Source organism: Melanerpes formicivorus, unplaced genomic scaffold (genome assembly GCF_026170545.1).
Source record: "Melanerpes formicivorus ecotype bairdi unplaced genomic scaffold, bMelFor1.0.p_v2 SCAF_6, whole genome shotgun sequence".
NCBI lineage: Eukaryota > Metazoa > Chordata > Aves > Piciformes > Picidae > Melanerpes > Melanerpes formicivorus.
The window spans coordinates 8,607,820-8,628,549 of record NW_027142358.1 but is presented as its reverse complement, the minus strand read 5'-3'; the positions used below and the strand labels follow the sequence as shown (position 1 = coordinate 8,628,549).

At 40.2% G+C, this 20,730-nt stretch overlaps 1 protein-coding gene across 10 annotated transcripts in view; it reads right to left on the bottom strand.

The window, feature by feature from the left end:
• Nucleotides 1-20,730, bottom strand: part of LCOR (ligand dependent nuclear receptor corepressor) — a 96,817-nt gene that overhangs the window by 53,909 nt on the left and 22,178 nt on the right. For 8 of the 10 annotated variants that reach the window (XM_068139538.1, XM_068139529.1, XM_068139531.1 and 5 more), the window contains exons 2-3: nucleotides 9,947-10,012; nucleotides 9,449-9,528 (exon numbers count right to left, since the gene is read on the bottom strand). The exons of the other annotated variants lie outside the window; for them this stretch is intronic. In XM_068139538.1, the coding sequence (XP_067995639.1) occupies nucleotides 9,449-9,528; nucleotides 9,947-10,012 (146 nt within the window). The remainder of the gene's footprint in view (nucleotides 1-9,448; nucleotides 9,529-9,946; nucleotides 10,013-20,730) is intronic. 10 annotated transcript variants of the gene reach the window in all.

Genomic DNA, 20,730 nt, shown 5'->3' with positions numbered 1-20,730 from the left:
CTCATGAGACTAGAAGGGAAGGAAAGAACTGGCAATTTAAGGACTGGCAGCGTTATTCACAGTAAGTGAAAAGAAGTCATTCTTAAGTTTGTGTCATTTCAACGACAAGAAATGTAATGAAACAAGGTTACATAACCAGCCCCTAGTAAATTAACGAACACGGCAGTCACATGAACTACGTGCAAAGGGTAATCACACCAAACACTGTGGACTCTGGCCTGAACAACATGGGCCCTCCCATTCAAATTTGTTACCGAACAGCTTCCAAAAGTTCCCCATCAAAAGTAAAGGGAGATGTCATCTCATACAGGGTACAGAGACAAAGCAGTATTTTATGCAAAACCCAAAGGTGAGGAGCACGCGATGATAGAGGTGGCAGGTGAGTAAAATAACGTATTTGCTGTGAGGCTGGAAATAAAGACCTCACAGAGTGACTGATGGAGGGACTCCAAGTTTGCTCTCAAACCTGGTGGCTGTCATAGGAAAGATTAGTGTTTTTGAGATAGTCTTAAAGAATATAAATTCACACAAACAGGTTAACTGTAACAAAAGCATTCACCTCTGTGCCAGGTAGACTTGTAGCAATAACCAGCAGCAGTGCTGCCACAGTTCACTGGCATTTTGGGAACACACTGAAAATGCAGTTGTACTACTTCTTATATTCAAAATGTGTGAGGTATCTGAACAGGCTTTCACAACTAAAATATTCATGGTGAGAAATCCCAGTATTTTCCAAGGAATTACTCTTCAAGTCAGCCTTCTCAGAATATATTTGCATTCTCTTTTTGAAGCTGTGTTTCTGCGTCAGACAAGTTCAATGCAAGATGTGCCTGTGCTACTGACAGCCATTCTGAGCCAAGCTTCATTATCTGTTAGGCATTATCAGGACAACTGTAAACTCAGACTATCAGTTTGTGTTAAAAGTAGACATTTCTGCAAATTAACTAATAACAGAGGTAATCTAGGTACACAGATGTTTTAGATCAATTGCTGGCATATCTCAGCATTTACAAACTATTAAGCTTTACTTTAAAAGGAAACAGCACAAACTGGTGCACAGAGATTTGGCTACATAAGATCCATTTGAGTTAATTAGCATGCTCTAGTCCCAAAAACCATTGCAAAATAAAGCCCTTTCTTTTTAATGTACAGATTCACAGATTGCATCAGGTTGGAAGGGACCCTCAAAGATTATCTTGTCCAATGCCTCCTACAGTGAGCAGGGACACCTACAACTAGATCAGGATGCCCAGGACCACATCAAGTCTGACCTTGAATGTCTCCAGGGACGGGACCTCAACCACATCCCTAGGCAACTATTCCAGTATTTTACCACTCTCATTGCAATAAACTTCTTCCTTATGTCCAACCTAAATCTACCCTGCTCCAGTTTAAAACCATTGCCCCTTGTCCTATCACCACATGCCTTCACAAATAGAGTCTCTCCAGCTTTCCTGTAGGTCCCCTTCAGGTAGTGGAAAGCTACCATAAGATCTCCCCAGAACTTTCTCCTCCCCAGGCTGAACAGCCCCAATTCTTTCACAGCCTGTCTTCACAGGAGAGGTGCTCCAGCACTCTGATAATTTTTGAGGCCCTTCTCTGGACCCACTCCAGCAGGTCCCCATCTCTCTTGTGTCAGTGGCCCCAGAGCTTGACATATTACTCCAGGCAGGGTCTCACCAGAGTAGAGCAGCAGAATCACTTCTCTCGACCTGCTGGCCATGCTTCTTTTGATTTAGAGGACAAAGAATTCAGAATTGAAGGAAACATTACCTCTTCAATCTGATCTGAAACTCTGCCCTTTGACAGACTTCACAGTTCTGGAAGCAGCCTAAAATAAAAATAACCCTTGCCCGACGCAGCGCACTTCAAATCTTCCTAGTACTTTGTGCAACTAAGATAATGCATAGTAAGTACTAGCCTAGCAACTGGGTGGAAGCCGAGTTCAGTGGCAGCATGCCTCGCCATAAACAAGTGTACTTTACATTACTCATAGAACGGTAATGTATAAAGAGTACAATTTAATCTACCTAGGCCAACTAAAGCTGCACAATTTTCTATGCAGAGAAGGAATGAAGCAAAAGGGATCAGTCAGGGAAAAAAAATTTGTAAGTGGCTTACAATGGTGAACAGCTGAATAAAGGATCATTTGATCTGCATTCAGGAGGCGGAGAGCAAGCCAGTGGCAGCACTTAGTTCTTACTCCTCAAACTATGGAGCATGCATCTCTGTACATGTATGATTTTTGTCAATGTTCATGAAAAGATATAAAGGCAATGTGCCCAGGTGGTAAGAAGGCCAATGGCATCCTGGCCTGCATCAGAAATAATGTGGCCAGCAGGAGCAGGGAAGTCATTGTGCCCCTGGACTCAGCACTGGTTAGGCCACACCTTGAGTACTGGGTCCAGTTCTGGGCTCCTCAGTTCAAGGACATTGAGACTCTTGAACATGTCCAGAGGAGGGCAATGAGGCTGGTGAGGGGTCTCAAGCACAAGCCCTATGAGGAGAGGCTGAGAGAGCTGGTGTGGTTTAGCCTGGAGAAGAGGAGGCTCAGAGGAGACCTTATTGCTGTCTACAACTATCTGAAGGGAGGTTGTAGCCAGGTAGGGGTTGGTCTCTTCTCCCAGGCAACCAGCACCAGAACAACAGGGGATTGGATGTGGCACTTGAAGCCATGGTTTAGTTAGTCACGAGGTGTTGGGTGGCAGGTTGAACTTGATGATCTCTGAGGTCTTTTCCAACCTTATTGATTCTTTGATTCTATCTATGAAAATGTAGATAAATAGTTATATATGAGAGTCAGATTTAACTTTGTGCTTCAGCTGTTTTCTGGCATTTGCAGTACAGCAAAAATACACCGGCAAGACTTGTTATAACCATTATTTGGATCCACTATCTTCTGTCTTAACCTCTCACTCTGCAGTCCTGAATCATTTTGAAGTCTTCAGTACCATCATGCAGGTAGCAGTAAGAAGAAAATTCTACCAATATTTAGATAGCATCATTATTGGTTATGAACACCAACCAGTTACTTTTACATACTATTTATAACACAGCATTGGCTCTATTCTCTTTGTGCTTCTCTTCAGGTGGGAACCATGGCCCAGAGCACCCCTGGAATCTCATCAGTGAGCACACAGTACTACTGTATTGAATAATATTAGCTTTGGGAAAAGATACCTGGAGTGGTTTGCACATGCTCCTAAAAGGCTAAAGCTCTTTTTGTATGCTAGGATATAGAGAACAAAGTCAAAGAACCTTAGAAATGTATGGCTCAGGTTCTCAACATGCAAGGTCAATCCATGACCTTGAGAGACCACGTAATCCTGGACAGCCCAGCCTTGTCAGCACTAGTGCTGGACGCTCATTGAGACCCTCATTGTAGGGAACGTTGATACAGCAATTCTAAATGCTAAACTGCTGACACAAAGAGAAAGCTATGATGCAGGCTATTTTAGAGATATTACAATGGCAGCTTCATCTTTAAGCCACAGGCCACAAGCAGAGAGAGCAGGAAGCATCCGCAAGCTTAGAACGGTGCAAGATCATTCCTGTCCATCTTTATGGAGGAAACAGAGGCAGGCTTCCCATGGACTGACCGCTCACACCTGACTGGCCAACCCATGGACCACAGGGTGCAGTCCAGCCTCCCATCCTCCCCTCAGCAAGATCAGAAACAGTAAGAAAGGAATGTTTCAGCCTTCCTAGGTTGCCTTCTCCAACATTTCATTTTTCTTAAGACAGTACAGGGTTTTTAACTCCTAGCCAGTGCAAAGGTGAATAATCTGCTGGGTTTTTTTTTGTAGACAAGTCTTTTTCTTTGCTTTTTGCAGACTGTCTTCTTTCGTTATACATTCAAAACCAAGTTGTTCCTGTTGCTTTTATTTCAGTGCTATTCAGTTTGTTTACATCTCTCTTAGAATGCTACACCCAGCTGAGGCTTCACCAGCATAAGTTTTCCTCTCCAGGTGTTAAGACAAATTGCCTCTCCTAATATAGCCTCCAAAATAGTTCACTATTTTTACAGCGCTATCACTTTTCAAGCACCTGTAACTTGTCACTTGAGAAAACAAGTTTGTCTGTCCCATTTCTCAAATTTATGAGGCTCACTTTCAATTCTGAGCATGTCCTTTAAAGCATCTACAGCTGTTGCCAGCTTGGCATCACCTAAAAATGCAGATAGTTTAATTAGTTGTAAGACATCTCTCGCTACTGAACAGACATACTTCTGAAGTAAGAAACAGTATTATTTCCTTATTAAGATGATTAACGTCAGATTTATCACATTCAAAACAAGTTTAACTTGGCTGATCCACAGCCACTGAAAATCACTTATCTATAGCAGGGAGAGAGGAAAAAATAAATAAATAATCAGTGTTAGTGCAATATGCTGACACTGCCATTTATGCAAAAGCAAAACTGTAACCCCACATTCCTACTGAACACAGCGGGAGATTATCACAAGCAGCCTCTTCAGGTTTTAGCCTCCACATCAAATTATTTTAAAACCAGCCAGTGCAAAATTGACACTCTAAATGCTTGAGTTTTAAGTAATGAAAGCCATTAAAAATGTTTTAAAGCATCTTCCAGTGCACTTAGGATCTCTGTACCTGGTTTAAACATCTTCTAAAGCCATAAAAAAAAAAAAAAAATCATAGGAGTTCTGTAACTTCAACTAATTTTCAGGTATTTCCTTTGCCATCTTCAATTATTCTACGAGTTAACACTTTAAACGATAGTGGCAGCTTCACTCTGGAATTATTCAGGTACTAAACAATAAGAAGTAAACTGTTTATATTCCTCCACAGAGAAAGGACTCCAGATTCAGAGGCTACTATTATGGCTAATCATAATCAAATAATGGCATATTACCTCTTAGATGTTTGTGTAAAGCAATTACTCAAAACCTTTCCAAAATACCCAAATCATATCCAAGTAACTCTGAATTTTAAAATGACTCCTTCACATGCTGTGCTCTCTCACACTTCACAAGGGAAGCCATCATTAGAGGTCCTTACACTGAAGGCTGTGTAAATTTACTGCGCTTTGAAGACCAGGCTCAACCTTCTGCCATCAACAGCGTGAGACTCCAGAATGTGCTCCTAGAAGTCATTTTCTCTCTTGCTATTTTTGTAGCTTAAATATATCTATAAAATAGTTAATGTGCTTAGCAGCATTATCCGTCTTGTTCTGCTCTCACCAACTAACGAGATTAGTTGTGCGTCTGTCATGTCCCCACCCTCCTTTTTCTTTATACACATGGATTGTTTTATGTCGCTCCAGATAATGGCATTTTCTTTTCCAAATGAATGTACTCAACTGAATTCCCTTTACAGATTCTTTTTACAGTTTCTCCTCTCACTGTTGATACTTTCTTCTGACCTCACCTATCTGCACCTTTTTTGGCTTGAGCTCCAACTATGAGCAAGTGACAGCACAGACTGCACCATTTGACACAAATATTCTACAAGGAGCCACAGATTTCTTCTGTAATGACAGCTGTATCAGTTTATTTAACAAGTCATACTGAAAAAAATTAAGAACCATAATTGAAGAGAGATAAGTACACTTAAAATTCAATTCATCTGTACTGATGAGTCTTCTCTGTACCACAAGCTTTTAGAAGGAAAAGCTTCACAAACAAAAAACTCAACCTCTCTGCAAACTATGCTAGCCTACATTTTCCCTACAAAGGATAAAACCCACAAGGAACTGAGAATTACCACATTTACAGATTATCAAATGAGAATTCACTAGGTTTGGTCAGCCTGCTTCCTCTCACTACAAGTATGCAGCGAGAGCTGTTAACAGTCTTCTTTTCTGTGTCTTTCCTGTACCCAGGCATTTCTCCACACATGTACTCATGTTAATAATTTGGTAGCAGCTTCTCAGGTAACTAATTACTTCTCTGATCACAGCATACTGAAACAGTTGTATATTCTGCATCATATGATGAAAGAGAAAGTTCAGTTACTAAAAAGCTTTACATTATTACTCATAACCTTTTGGATTTGGGCAAATAAGAAGTTTGGGAAGATCTCAGCTCCCTACTTTGTCTGCATTTTATTATCCCTTTCAAATGAAGCTGCTTACATCCATTTTTCTATCAAAACCTGTCTTATATTTTGACTGCCAAAAAATCCATACATTTGCTCAGTATTTGCAAGAAGAATTACAGCTACAAATAAATTAATCTTTTCAGAATACTTCAGCAGATGGTTCGCCATCCTTTGGAGAATTCATGTAATCGAATCCAATTGCTTGTAAAAGCAAGAACCAACATTGCTGAAATGGGTGGGAGAGTAAGTGGAGGGTTTTTGTGTCCCCCCCCTTAAACAGCTCTACCAATAAACTAAGATTGATCTCCAAATCTTATCCTGCAGTCCAGAACTCAATTCTCCTTAAGCACAACTACTGGTCTGGTAAGTTTTAGGTAGTTCTTAAATGGCAGTGAAAAACAGGGAAAAAAAGAAACACTGAAGGTTTCAATTGAATTCGTCAGACCAAGTACCTTTGTGTTACTCAAAGATGAAAATCAAGTACACTGATCAATTATTCCAGTAACACAAAAGGTGGCATTGGTTGAGATGTACTCATTGGAAAAAAGGCCAGCCACAGCCACACACTGTTGTAATACCTGGCTTGCTCCCAGCTACAACATCAATTACACACCTCTTAATTCTGTAACTCAGCACTGTATAAGCACAAACCCAAATAGTTCCACTCCAGTTCTTTTCCTAAAAAGGAAAGAGGATGCACATGAGCAATAATAATAATATAAAAGGCAGAATAGAGGATGTTGCATGGAAAGCACAACTGCTGCCTTTTTGTGCGCTGGAACACACAGGTTTACAATTACAGAAGATTCAGCCTGCAATTCCCTAACAAGAAGAGTTAAAGATATCAGTACAGATGTGGAATGGAAGAGATTTCAAATAAACTAGCACCATTTCTAACTTAGTTGAGTCCATCAGTTGGGGACTGCCTGTCATTTGGCTGACCACCAAATGACATTACAAACTTTTTTGTAACAATTAAGTTTCTGATGTTTCAGTTCAAATTACAATGTTGTTAAATCCATACTATAAGGTTCATATTTAAATCTGTATTGCAAGCTAATAATGCTAGCAATGGCCAGCAGCACAGAAATTTGGTGTACCCACAGAAGAAAGCAAACAATTCCCCATCATCTCTCAGCTGACAAGAGCTCACTAGGTCTAGAGGGAGCCATATTCTTCCCTCTCAACAAACGAAAACCACACAACATACAAAACACCCAAAAACCCCTAACCCGACAGAACTAATATAAAAGCTGGAGCCAGGGAGAAAAAAAACCCAACGAAACAACAACAGCCCACAAACCTAATTAAAACCCTACATACTCCAAAGAAGCCCCATGCCAAGCATGAGGAGAATCACTGGGATTAACAGAGAAGTCACAAATCCGATTTGAATGGACCGGTTCACCCTCCTTCCCCACTCCCCCAGCCAGTGATCCCTGGCCATACAGCAAATAAGCTTGTGCACAAAGCTCTATTTGCTGTCACTGTTTTTCAGTCAGCTATGAGGAAAAAATGGTTTAAACCTCGACTTTTGGCTACCAAAATGTAAAGTGACAGAAATTGCTTCGGTTTCTTTTTCTAGAAATGATTCTACACAAGCCCACAGTGGCTGACTGAGGCTCCCACAGACTCTCTTAACTCACATTTATCTCCAGCTGCTCAGAACTTAGAACCTCCTTGCCCTTCAGCTAGTGCCCTTGCCTAGTGATGCTGCATGCCCCTGCTACATTCTGTACCAATCTGTACACAATCCTAAAATCTCCTTAGGTCCCTGATGCTGAAACACCATGAAACACATCAGAAGTGACCATGTCTGCATCTTTCCTTTGGCCTACTGAAAAGCCACAGGAGTACAATGAGAAACCATGTGAGGAACCTTAACATAAGTGAAAACTGCCACTAGCATAATGAATACATCACCATTTTTTCAGTGGTACTCACCATCACAGGCTACACTTTACTATGTGAAAACCAGAACGAAAAGCCTAACAAAGTACATGAAAATATAAACAGTGATGTCTCAGCTTCTGACTAAAGGTTGTTTAGAAGCTAGAAAAGGACAACACAACCACTGCATGCTAACCAACACACTATGCAGTGGACATTCATGTTCTTAGTTTTTGTCTTAACAACTACCAATCTTCAGGACCTTTGTTTTAGTTATTTTGGACCTATGAGGACAACTGAGAACTACACCGTCTGTTAGAAGATCTGCTCATACACTGTTGGATTCCCCTGGGATATGACCAGTCCCTGACTACACCACCACATTTCCAGATCAGTTCAGTGGCTTAACTAGAAGTGTGCTAAACATGGAGTTCTGTCTTTTTATGAGGTGGCATAAGCAAAACAAGACAGAACTCCTTACAGCACAAGCACACATACAGCTTACCTGCTGTCAGTCTCAGTGGAACTATGGCTTAGATCTGTTCTAAATGGAAGCATTCCTAACCATCCTCCTCATGCCTTGACAAAAACTGTAGTACAAAATTAAGCCAAAGCTGGCAACAAAGCAATGAATGTCAACAAAGTACTTCCTTTATGAACAAGCCATGCAGCTATACATGGTAGCTGCTGCAGAAGAAAGACTGCTTTTGTTTTGTTCTTAAGTTGATAAAGATCCACTCCATGCATTGTCTTACATTGTGCAGGAAGAAGTAGTAGTTATGAGTTCCAGCAATGATGTTTTGCCAAGACAGATGAGACTTCCTTCTCATGCCACAGAACAATCATTATTTCAACACATGGGCTGGCCAAAATGCACATATAGCACGGTAGCCTTTGTTTCACATACAGCTATAATCTCATTAAGAAAACAAACTGCAAGTTTATTATGTTGGCAAAGCTGAATTGCCCATGTTTTAGGCTCTGACTTGGTTATAAACAAGCAGAGTACAAAAATCTACCACACATATGAGCCCTTTAATAAAGGGATATGGCCTGCAGGGAAAGAGATTCCAAGATACAGAACAAGACTCTAGGTTGTTAAAATGGACCACATTTCCATACTAAAGATAAGCCCTGTATCTGACTGCACTAAACATGCACAAGCCACAGCCTGGCTCCCTTGGGAAGGGTTTCATGATCCCAACAAGCTCTCCTGTGAAGAATTCAAAAAAACCCAAGCCAAACAAAAAACCACCACAAAGAAAATACCATTAACAGGGGAAAAAAAAATTAAAATCTGCATCACATACTACAAAGTTGCAGAGAAGAGGCAAGTCTGCTCATTAACTTGCATTATTTTAATGCAGAAAGCCTTTTTCTGAAGGAGAGGAAAGAGGCAGGAGGTTGCAGAATTTCTATGTTCAGTTAACTAGGAGCATCAAACTCCCTCCCTTTGTCCCTCCCCTACACCTACTAGCTTCACACATCTGCATTGTTACCTTCACTTTTTCTCTTCTCAGGCAGCAGAAAAGACAATTTTCATCAAAAGACCAATCAGAAACACCTTCAGGCTCACAGTCTGTAAATCAGAGGAATAGCAAATTACTTCATATTCATAAACCGTGGCACAACTGGAGCCGAAAGAGAAATGCCGAATGAAGTACCTGTTTCACAACATTCTTGCCTGCATTCTGCAGAGGCAGGCTTCATTTCGGCCATTTTTGTGCATCCCCAGATTACCAAACCGTACACATTTTATCCGAGCACAACAAATCTGTTTTCCCGAGCACTGCCAAACGCACTCCCAGCCACATAAAGATGAACGCACACTCATTAGTAATTTTAGCCAATATGAAACTAACTGTGAGCACTGCCTGGGGGAGGGGGGGAAGAAAAAGCACAAATCACCACGGTAACACACATTTTCTAGAGGCAGAGCTGGGGCTGCTTCTTTCATTAGAAATGCAGAACAAGATACAAACAGAGAGATTGAATACCTTTAAACAAACTGAGATCTTTTAATAATCCAGGTCCAAACAGGCCTTCTAGAATACTTTCAAACCCTAAAAGCAAATGAAAGAATTGTTAGCTTTCTAGATCAAGTACGTCACCGCAAGAATATTCACAATAGCAGTTCTATATTTATCTGTTCCAAGAACAGAGCTCAACGTGTTTTCTCTAAGTATGACAAGATGCATGGGTCAATCAGGATGACTGAATTACTAACAAATCACACAGCACAATCTTGAGCCCACCAACCCCCCTCCCCCCCATACTTTTCTGAATAGGTAGGTCAAACCCAAAGAACATTATGACATTGAAATAAACCATTTTGAAAAGAAAATGGTAAGCTGAAGGTTCGACAACCTGACCAGGTCATTTCTATATGAAAAGAAATGACCTTGCTCCAAACTGAAACAAGGTACACAAGTTCTCAATTGGAAAAAAAAATTGTGCTCTTCCCTATGAGTGGCATTCAGCTCCTCTTCTCAATTTCTACAAATGTGAGAAACAGCGTTTCCTGAAGAGTTAGAGGTGTGAGGGAGCAAAATTGGGAGGAAAGGGATTCAGCGGTGCCGTGCCACTAAGGAACCGAATTCCAATCACAGATCTGCATCTAAGATACACAGTCCGATTTACTTCAGTGCCATGGTTTACACCCCAATTGAAATAAAGCTGAGCAAGTTTAGTTTATTCCAAAGGCAGGACAACCTTTACCAAAATTGCTGACATTATTTGGACATGTTAAATCAGCATTACATTAAACCCCAAATGACATTAAAATCCACAGAACTATTAACTACACAGCACCGTGAGAAGACAGGTTAGCAGAGTGAACATGAGAAGTACAAAGGCTACTTTAAGAGGGACAGACAAATTCCACCTCCTTATAAAAATGCATTCCAAACATGACCATAAAATTCAAGACTACAAAGTACTGTATTTTTTTCCCACCATTAATAATAATATTGCTTTGCAGGTTTAATATCAGTTTGCATATAGCTAGGGGCAGCCTCTCCTACTTGCCTGAATCTTTGAGATCACAGAAAGGAAAAAAAAGAAAAAAAAGAGGGGAAATAAAAAAGGAAAGGGGGGAAAAAAATACCCAAGAAGAAAAACCACCCACCACACAACAAAAAAAAAAAATCCCAAATTAAGGTTTCAAATTTACGGAAACTTGCCTGGGTGAACTGGGGACAGATAAACTACCTGAAACACTCCCTTTCAAAAACTCTTCAAAATCTAAATGATCACTTGCTATGAAGGAAATCAATTATTACATTGTAAAAGGACAATAACTTAAAATAACAACAGAACTACTATAAAAGTTCTCTTTTGGACAGCAGTTTTCAAAAGGAAAGGACAAACAGCATCACATCCCTCTGGGTGTCAGCAAGAGTGCCAGTGAACTAGCATCTTTAGGTATCAAATCGCAGAACCCTACAGAATTTGCAGCCTGCAACACTACTTAGATGGCCAAAGCATCAGCCTTGATCTAACACCTCTCAGAGGCTGATATTGAAAATCTAATTTCAGAAGGCACCAGGAAGAAAATAAAAAACAAACAAACAACAACAGAAAAACCCAACAACACAAAGGCGAAATAGTGAGGTGAAATAACAGTCAAGAGTAAAGAGAAACAAGGGAGAGATCAGAAAACAAGGTGGAAAAGGAGAAACTGGAAAAAACATCCCATGGAACAGCACCTTGTCAGGCAGAGAAGTAGCACTGCCTCCAAAAAAAGCCAATTCAGGCTTCAGGAAGTGGCAGGAACAGTGGGAAAGGGACGACCAACCTGACCTAGAAGAAAAATAGGAGAATCAGGGTATTGACCCATAGGTTTACAACACTGACTGTTTTACGGGTAGTGACCTCTCAGAATTTGTATCTGAAATGAAACCTCAAGGAAATCAGCTAACCAGCCTCATCTCTTAGTTTAGAAAAGTATATTACATATACAAATAAAAATCAGAAAAGCTCAAAATTTTACTCAAACTCACCACTCTTAAAATAGTAACTGCCAATGACTCATGCTCCACAGTTTGCCATGCATGCAATTGCACACTGAAGTCCCTGCCAAGTTTTACAGCTTGGATATTGTACAATCATAGTTTGCTAGCCCACTGTTCTCAGTGATGCTAATGCCACTCGGGTTTTATTAATATTAAATATTGGATTTAGCAGTTGCATAGCAACAGCAGAACATCCTATGTGCAATGCTTGACATTAAAAAAGGCAAATAAGGGAAGTATGAATGCATTAAAAAATTATACTGCAAAACTGCCACAGAGCCCTATTCTTCCCCCCCCAAAATACAAAGTGCAACGCAGTAAATACATATAAGCCCTATAATGTTAAGTATTCAGTCATTTGGGACTCCAAAAGAGCAACTCTGTACAGTTAATCATGCATAATACATTGAAAACAAAATCTTGAAAAAGAAGCTGCCTACTTTTTATAGTATTTTTTCTCTCCATTGTCACTGCTCTTAGAAGCTTGAAAAGAACATTTCTTTTCCCACCGATTGTCCTTTTCCATTTGGCAGATGATATTTTCCTGCATTTCAAATGGAACAGAAATTAATATGGCTGCCTCTACTAAATTCCTGTTTTCTATACTTTCATCATCTATATTTCAGTCTCTGACAGTTCACAGCAGCTGAAGAGTCGGGCCAGTGGAAAAATTGCAGGAGTAAGAGAATCAGGAAAGAGGAAAAGGGATGAAGATCTGAATATTTCAGAGATATTTCTCTCAGATATGTTCCTCACAATTAAAGCAGCCATACATTTAACCCTTATGATGTTACTGGTGACCTATACGAGCAAAGATATTGTTTGGGTATTAGTCTAATAATTTAGAAAGAAAAGTTTACATTTTTCTCCTTAAATACACTATTTGTATCATGGAAACCATCTCTATCTCAGAAGGTTAAAAAAAAAAAAGTCAGAAAAAATATCCCAGAAAGAACAAAGAGAACTCCTCCTACTGAAGCAAGGGTGGAGCAACTTTTTTAATGCAGAGATTGTTACGTACAGCTCTTAGTTCTAAAGGTAAAGCAGTTATTTAAGAAACATCCTCTAAAATGTCCTCTAACACACATTAAGAGTATGGCTCTGCCATTTTAACGCTGAGAGTAACAAGCACAGAACTTAGAACTAGAAAAAAAGAAAAAGCTGACCATGATGGTTTTGACATGGTCAAATTTCACTAGTTTTGTCTCTGCACTGAAAGAATTTTATTCCATCCCCGCCCCCCAGCATTTTTATCCTCCCTTCTGTAGCCAAATATTTTAACTCATAAATTTAAACTGAAACTACAGTTAGTTGGTTAACAGTTTAGGACAACGGTTTAACAATGCAGATTAATGTCAAACTTTGCAAAAAAATCCCCAGACTAGACAACAAAGAAAGGCAACGCCACAAAACAAACCACAATCCAGACAGATCCTCGTATCATCTTTTGCCTTAAAACTGAGAGCACTTAAAATTATTAAGTAGCTACCAGGCTTCCGGAGGTAACGCTACTGGAAAAGTCAATAGGCCAAGAGAGGACCTTACTGGCTGATCTCTAGCAACATGGATTAGCCAAAGACACATTCCCCTTTAAAAATCAAGAATGCAAGACCTTCAGGAGACAGGGATGCATTTCTAGACTGCCACTGACACAGAGCCTAGCACTTCAAACAATGTTTTTTTCCCCCTGTGTGACAGCACATCTCACACACATCTTTTAATACTCACTACATAATTCAGGCCTACACACATATCTGGTCAAAGCAGTAAAGTGTGCACCAACTAGAAGTCAAATAATTTTGGGAGGGGGGAGAAAGCTACAATTAGTCTTTATTATTACATAAATTGTTAAAGAACTCTAAAGAAATCAACTTAGCAAGGGCCTTGAAGGGGGAAAATTAACACTACACACACAGCGAGCCACTCTTCAGCTCTATTTGTAACACCAATTTGTAAAAGAGTTCTCAACAGATTAAACAAATACTAGCCAGGGCAGTAGTGAGGTGTAATAGATATTGTAGGCCAACTGCAATAGAAAATAAGTCAATTGAGCCCCTGGCTTTTATTTATAGTAAACAATCCATCTAATGCACAGCAATTTGCACTTTAAAAGGGCAACTTCAAAAAGCTGGAAATCGAGTCCAATCAATTAAGACAAGAGTTGTCTACTTCTTTTGTTTAATGCCTTAACTACTTCAGAACTTTTTTACTAGAAAGCCTCAAAGCAGTATCATGGGGGGGGTGGGGGAAGGAAATGTGACCCATTCATTAAAAAAATATAAGATTTAAATTAAAACCAACCCCCCAAACCCTTCCTAAACCATGTTGCAACTAAGAACGAAAGCACAAAGAGGAGATGAAAGGTTGGAAGAAGAGTAAGGAGATTCAGAAGAAATGTCACAACAGAGCAAAGAGACACACAAAACTTTAAGCAAAGATAAAAAAAGGCAGCATCTATGCTTATTATCTTTAAACACAAAAAAAACCCTGTAAGGATACAGTAGTCTATTAACACTCAATAGAAGGGCATACAATCATTCAACAAAAACTGTAAGTGATGTTACTTAACATTTCTAAGTTAACCGTTTCAAAATGCTGTGGAGATGACTGTTTTTCCCCCTGGGAGTTACTCAAAACACATCTGCAGCAATGACTAACTTCAGAAAGTCTTTGAATATCGAGAAAGTTCCAATGGGCTGGGAAAAAAGAATAATACTGTATAAAATAAGCCCTTTGTAGTGTCAAAATATTAAGCAGATAAGAACTTAGTAAAGGTTTTCAAAACCAAGGAACAGCTCCAAGTACTACTGAGGCATTAACAGCAAAAATTGTCTCAGTCAACAGGGGCTTAAAAAAAATCATCATCTTATTAGACTTGCATGAAATGAAAGATTTGATTAACAACAGTAACAGGTTTGATATACTACTTTTAGATTTAAATAACATTTTTGGGCTGGCACAATCCATTTTGACTCAAACCAGCCAAGAAAAAAAAAAAAAAAACCAAAACAAAACAAATAAAAAACAACACCCCCAAACAACGCAAACAAAAAGCCCAAACAATCAAACTCCCCTCCCCCACAAAAAAGAAAAACAAACACAAAACCCAAACAAACCCAAACAAAAACCTCAAACCTAACAGAATTTGTCCAAATACACAGTTAACAGAACATTGGTGTCAGTGAGAAACCACTGCTAGTGAGGTCCACCAGGTAGAGGTTCTCGGCCTTATGCCACTGAACACTCTAGTTGGTGACTTGGAAGAAAGCAGGCACTACATTTGCAGGAGATAAAAGCAGGAAGAGCAGTAAATAACAACAGGCCCAAGTCACCAAGGCTGCTTACCAAAGCAGTGTAATTAAACACTATTTTGAAAAGGGGGCAGAGGGAAATGGACATAGCCACAAACCACACATTTAGGAACAGGAAAAACAGATTCTCAAAGACATACCCAGATCCAGCAGCTGAAATTGAAAGCCGCTCAAACTCAGACAGGCATAAGGCACTCAATTCTAAAAGGGTCCATCTGAAAACTCAAGACATGGCACTCCAGGACCAGATCAATGCTTAACCTACCCTAGGATTGTGGAGGTGTTCAGGAAAGCATGGGCTGGCTGCTGAGATCTATTCCCCTCGTATTTTCCCCCAGCACTAACATTCATCACGTTAGGAGTCTCATTAACTAGTAGGAAGCAAGAGCCACCACCATCACATCAGGTTTTTATTGGATTTCTCATGCCTAGATTTTCCGGTCAAGATTGGATATATTTATCCACAGCCATGGGATTTGAAGCAGGAATTAATTCAGAAAAATCCTACAGTCTATCTGTAACTCGGGAATTCTGTCTCTTTCAGAACAAAAATCTATTAAACTTGAATGTTTCAGTCACAGGCAGCTTAATAGAAAAGCAGGACCAAGCAACAAGGGAGGGGGAAAAAAAGAGTCACAGGACAGTTATTAATATGCACCAAGTCTCAGGACACGCATATAATTACAACTTGTGAACATTCTTTTATCCATGCAACAAAATAAAAGAAACTCCCATCCACCTGTGATAAGAGATCTTGTTACCTGAATGGAGCCAAATTAAGTACCCCAAGCAGACATTCAACCAACTTTGTTGGAGCTTCCCAGGGAACAAAGGAAAAGCTGTGTGCACCTTCAGCTATCTTTTCCAAAGTTCATGCTTCCATATTCTTGTTAATGAAACTGCACTGCTCAGGGATTTACTGCATACATCCCCACTCTGGGGACAGCAGATGTCTTAGTAAAGCCAAGGACTTTCTGAGGACCTTAAATATCAATAACCAGGTTCTGTAAGAGCAATACAAACATAGGCCTACAGAACTAGGAACATAAAAATAGGTACTGTTTAAAAGAACAGGCATAATCAAGTCCTATGTAGCAGTATGTAACTCTTCTTTAGCTTTTTTCATCAACATCTAACGTTCCCAAGACAAAACACATGGTACCACCTGCTGAGGTGCCCAAACTGGCCCTTGGAGTTTAACAGTGAAACAAAAAAACCCAAACACAACCAATCAGAAAAAAAAAAAACAACTAAAAACCAAAAAATCCTTTGGCTTTAGACTAAAGCTTTATTCACTGTAGAACAGCATCTCCAGTGGAGAAGTTTGAAGCAATCCAGAAGCCAACAAGGTGCATGTTCTGTCAAACAGCCATTTCACTGTTGCAGCAGTGTACTGCAGCAATAAGCTGAGAAATCAGAAAAAGGGGCAAAACCATCTACTATGGCAGCAGACAAGCACTGTTGATAGAAGTGCTCCTGAGCATCCATCCTGCAAGACTTTATTAAAATTACAGACCAGTAGTGGAATTTTAATGAGGAAGCAGCAGCTGCAGCAGGCCATCCTCAATCTTCTCTCCAAGCATCCCTCTCAACCAAGCAATAGCTTTTCCTCCAAGACTTTAAGCACATTTTCTCTGGTGTTGTATCAAACTTGCAGCAAGGTACTTAAAAGTTCATGAGCTAAGTATGACAGAAAATCAGCTGCAAATCTAACTACAGTACTGTAACACACCTGCCTTCACAACAGAAAAGAGCTCTGTCAAGTCCCCTAAGAGAGGGTAGATCTCTCCTGACTACAGGGGAGAACAGAGAGGCAAAGAGAATGAGTTATCAGGCTGTTTCACAGCACTGAAAATGAAAATAGGTCTCCCCCTTCTACTTTAGCACTTCAGCTGGCAGATTATCTCACTGTTTGCAATGGGAAAGTCACCCCCAAAACCCAGAAATGAGAAATGATGAAGTGTGTTGCCAGAGTACAGCGAAACAAAAGGCATAATATGAACCATCTCCTGTACCCCCTTCCCATGAGGAGTACTTTTTGTGTATGATTCAGTATCAAGAAGAGAATTCCACAAAGGCCTGCAACCATCTTATCTCTAATCAAAAGCCTCAGCAGCAGAATTCAAGAGAAGCCAAGGAGACTGCAATGGCTGTCTCAACATCACCTCAAGACACAGAAATTGCTCTGGCAGACTGAGCCGTAATCTTCATGTGGATTTGCGGGGGAGGGAGGATCCTCCGATTTGTCGCTACTGCATCACTAATCTGGAGAGTTGCTCAGGTCAGGGGGTCTGGGCTTCTGTTTTACATTTTAACTCAAGATCAGGAGGGTTTACTGTATGACTCTCTGGTTTTCCTCACAGCCAGTCACCACCAACGCAGAATCTGACTGCAATCTTCTCATGTCAATAGTTGCATTTTATTGCTTTAGAAAATAAACCAGAAAACAGACATCACAGAACGGCAAAGAATGACAGCAGAAGAGCTTCAGTAACTGCCAACTTGCTACAAATCCTTAAAATCTAGGTTTTGCTTAATTTTAGAAAAATATCTAAATGGTAAAAACCAAACAAAACACCAAAACCAAACAAAACCCCCACACACAACACAACAAAACCAAACCCATAAACAGCAAAACCCAAACAACAAATCCAAGTGGTAATTATTTTTCAGTATCTCAGTTCAAAGACAGTGCCCTTATTTGTTCAACCTCCAGATCTGGAGATCCAGCAGGCAGCCCAGTTAAGACTTTCAGGCAGTAGAAGAAACAATGCAAACTAGCTAGAAAGTTTATGAACAGACTAGAATAGGCAAATAGCCCAAGAACAAGAGTGCTCAGTAGCACAAAACTTCATGGACAAAAAAGTTTTTATATAGACACCCTAACATTTCTTAAACTTGAGGCAATTTTTCCCCATGTCCAAACAGTGCTGCATCATTTACTGCAGAAAAATAGAAACCTTGAAACTTTTCTCCTGGTGAAGACAACCTGTTAATGCTTCACTGCCAAGCAAAGTTAAGATGACATTAATTAACTACTAGTGCTTATCCCCATACCCCATCCTCCCACAGCACAGGCATAAGAATAGCCTTGCAATACACAGAATTGATCTGCCTGGAAAACACCTCCCATGGAAGAGATTGGATTTCCAACGGCATCAATTCACTGCTCTGCTTTCTTTCATGGCCACAGTAATGCTCATGCTACAGATCAGAGTCAGGTGTGCTGTCAGGAACAACTTGTCACAATTAAGTATCACAGAGGCCCAAGCCAATTTAAACCACAGAGGAATTCTTCCTCAGCCACTGAAGCTGAGTATGTAGAAGCACAGGACACCAGTGATTTCTACTACAGCCTCAAGAGATATGTATTGGTATGGGGAACAAGTGCACTAGAGGTGTGTGTTAGAATGGCTAATATATATCAGCTATAGTTCATACTCCACAGCAGTCCTGTTTAAGGAGGTTATTCTCCCCAGCAAATCAGTCCTGCCCCACATAATTCTGTCTGCAACACACAGCCACCTGCTGAACCCAGACTAGCTGAAACAATTCAACTAAAAACCAGCCCAGAAAAGGCAAGTACAAGCTGGTGAATCCATTTAAATACAGACTGGCACCAGAAAAAGCATCTGCCAAACCACAGCTTTAATCTAACAAACACTTGGAGTGACTCAGTTTCAGCTCCTTTATCACAGGGGGTCACATATCATCATTCATTACTGAACTAACTCAATACATTATTGTCATCTTTTTGGATCTCAAGTTACCCCTTCCAACATCTCTAAAGAAACTGTCACATCTAGACAGAAGTCTGCAAAGGGGAATGAAAATGTTACATAGTTGTATCACCCATCACTAGTTTATTGAATGTTTCTTGAGACATGAAAATACTGAGCTTACCTCTAAGGTAAAAGCTGCCAAGAGCCTTTTCTCTGTTACTGTGATTGTAAAGTCTGTCTCATTTAAAATAAACTTCCATCATAAGCCACTACATAACTGCCCCAGTGAAAACTATGTCTTCTGACTCCAGATAGCTAACAGCATCCTGTAAAATCCTATGCTATGAAAAGATAAATTTGTGAATCCACAACACAAGTGTAATTGCAAAGGGAGCACAATTAAGCCTAACAGTCCCCTCCAGCTTCATGGTTATTTGCACAACAGTATCAAGAGCACAACGCTACAAAGTAAGCACAACTGGCATACAGCAGGGAAGATGTAACTGTACTACTCTGGTTACTCTTGTGCCAACAGAATTAAATGCTAGCGCAAATCTTCTTTCTTACCCTCCATTCACATTTTGGCCCATGCACTAAAGAAGCTGCAAGCTCCAATACTCCGAAATCGGAGAGGCAGAAGCACAGCTGCTGACAACTTTGCAACAAAAGATTACAGCAGCACAACAATTTGGTGCTGAAATAAGCTGGGGGAACTGAAATCGCCAGATGTGATGGAGCATTACTCAGCGTAGACAAGGAACAGCGAACCTTCTTATGAAACAACCAACCAATGAAACAACCACCCACCCTCCCCAAACCAAACTACACATACATGGAAGAAATTTTCAGCGAACTGCTGTAAGATAGTTGACCTGTGGTTTTAATGGAAACTTTCCCCAAGACCAACTAACTGATAAATCTCTCTCACTTCTGATGTCATGTAATGTATGTCATCACTTCATGTGGCAAACCTTTGATTGCACAAATCTTTTAGCTTCAGATATACATCATCAATTCCATAACATATGCCTGCAGATGTCCTTCCCAGGAGACACACACAGTTTCATTAAGGTCTTTTTTGGTCCAACTAGAACTCAGGTTACACCAAGACTTTCTTGATCCTCCTTGACAGCAACACCAGACAGAAGAAAGGCTGCTTAACATCTGGCATTTCTATTCACACTCTTCTCACTAGCAATACAAACAACTGCAGAGAGGTGCATACAGAAGAGAAAACAAACAAACAAAACAAATTAACAACCACCAACCTAACCCAACCCAAAACAAATGTAATTTTTGCTTGCCTTGTTTCTAGGCAGAAACGATTTCCTGGCCTAGTCCAGTTATATCAGCAGGCAAGTGCAGCAGGACCAGGGACAGCTTAAACAGCAGCATTGCTGAAATTGAGACCTGTTTGACTTTCTTGCTTGTGCTCTCAGACTGCCTTTCCCATATTCAGTTTTAAGACAGACATCTGAATCAGAGCTGAAGATCATAGTCAGAAAATATCTATTGGGATTTGTTTGATGCTGAAATAACATGAAGGAGACCGTCTCCTGCAACGGCCAGTCATGATTTCAAAGTTATGCCCAAGTTTCTGGTAGCTTCAGTGAATATTTACTATTTAACACTTTGTACTTAACTGAGTTACATACACAGCAATTTCATCTCCTAGCATCATCTTTAAATCTCCCTCAGGCCAAGCAGCTCTGTGGAGCTTTTTGACACTGTCCCA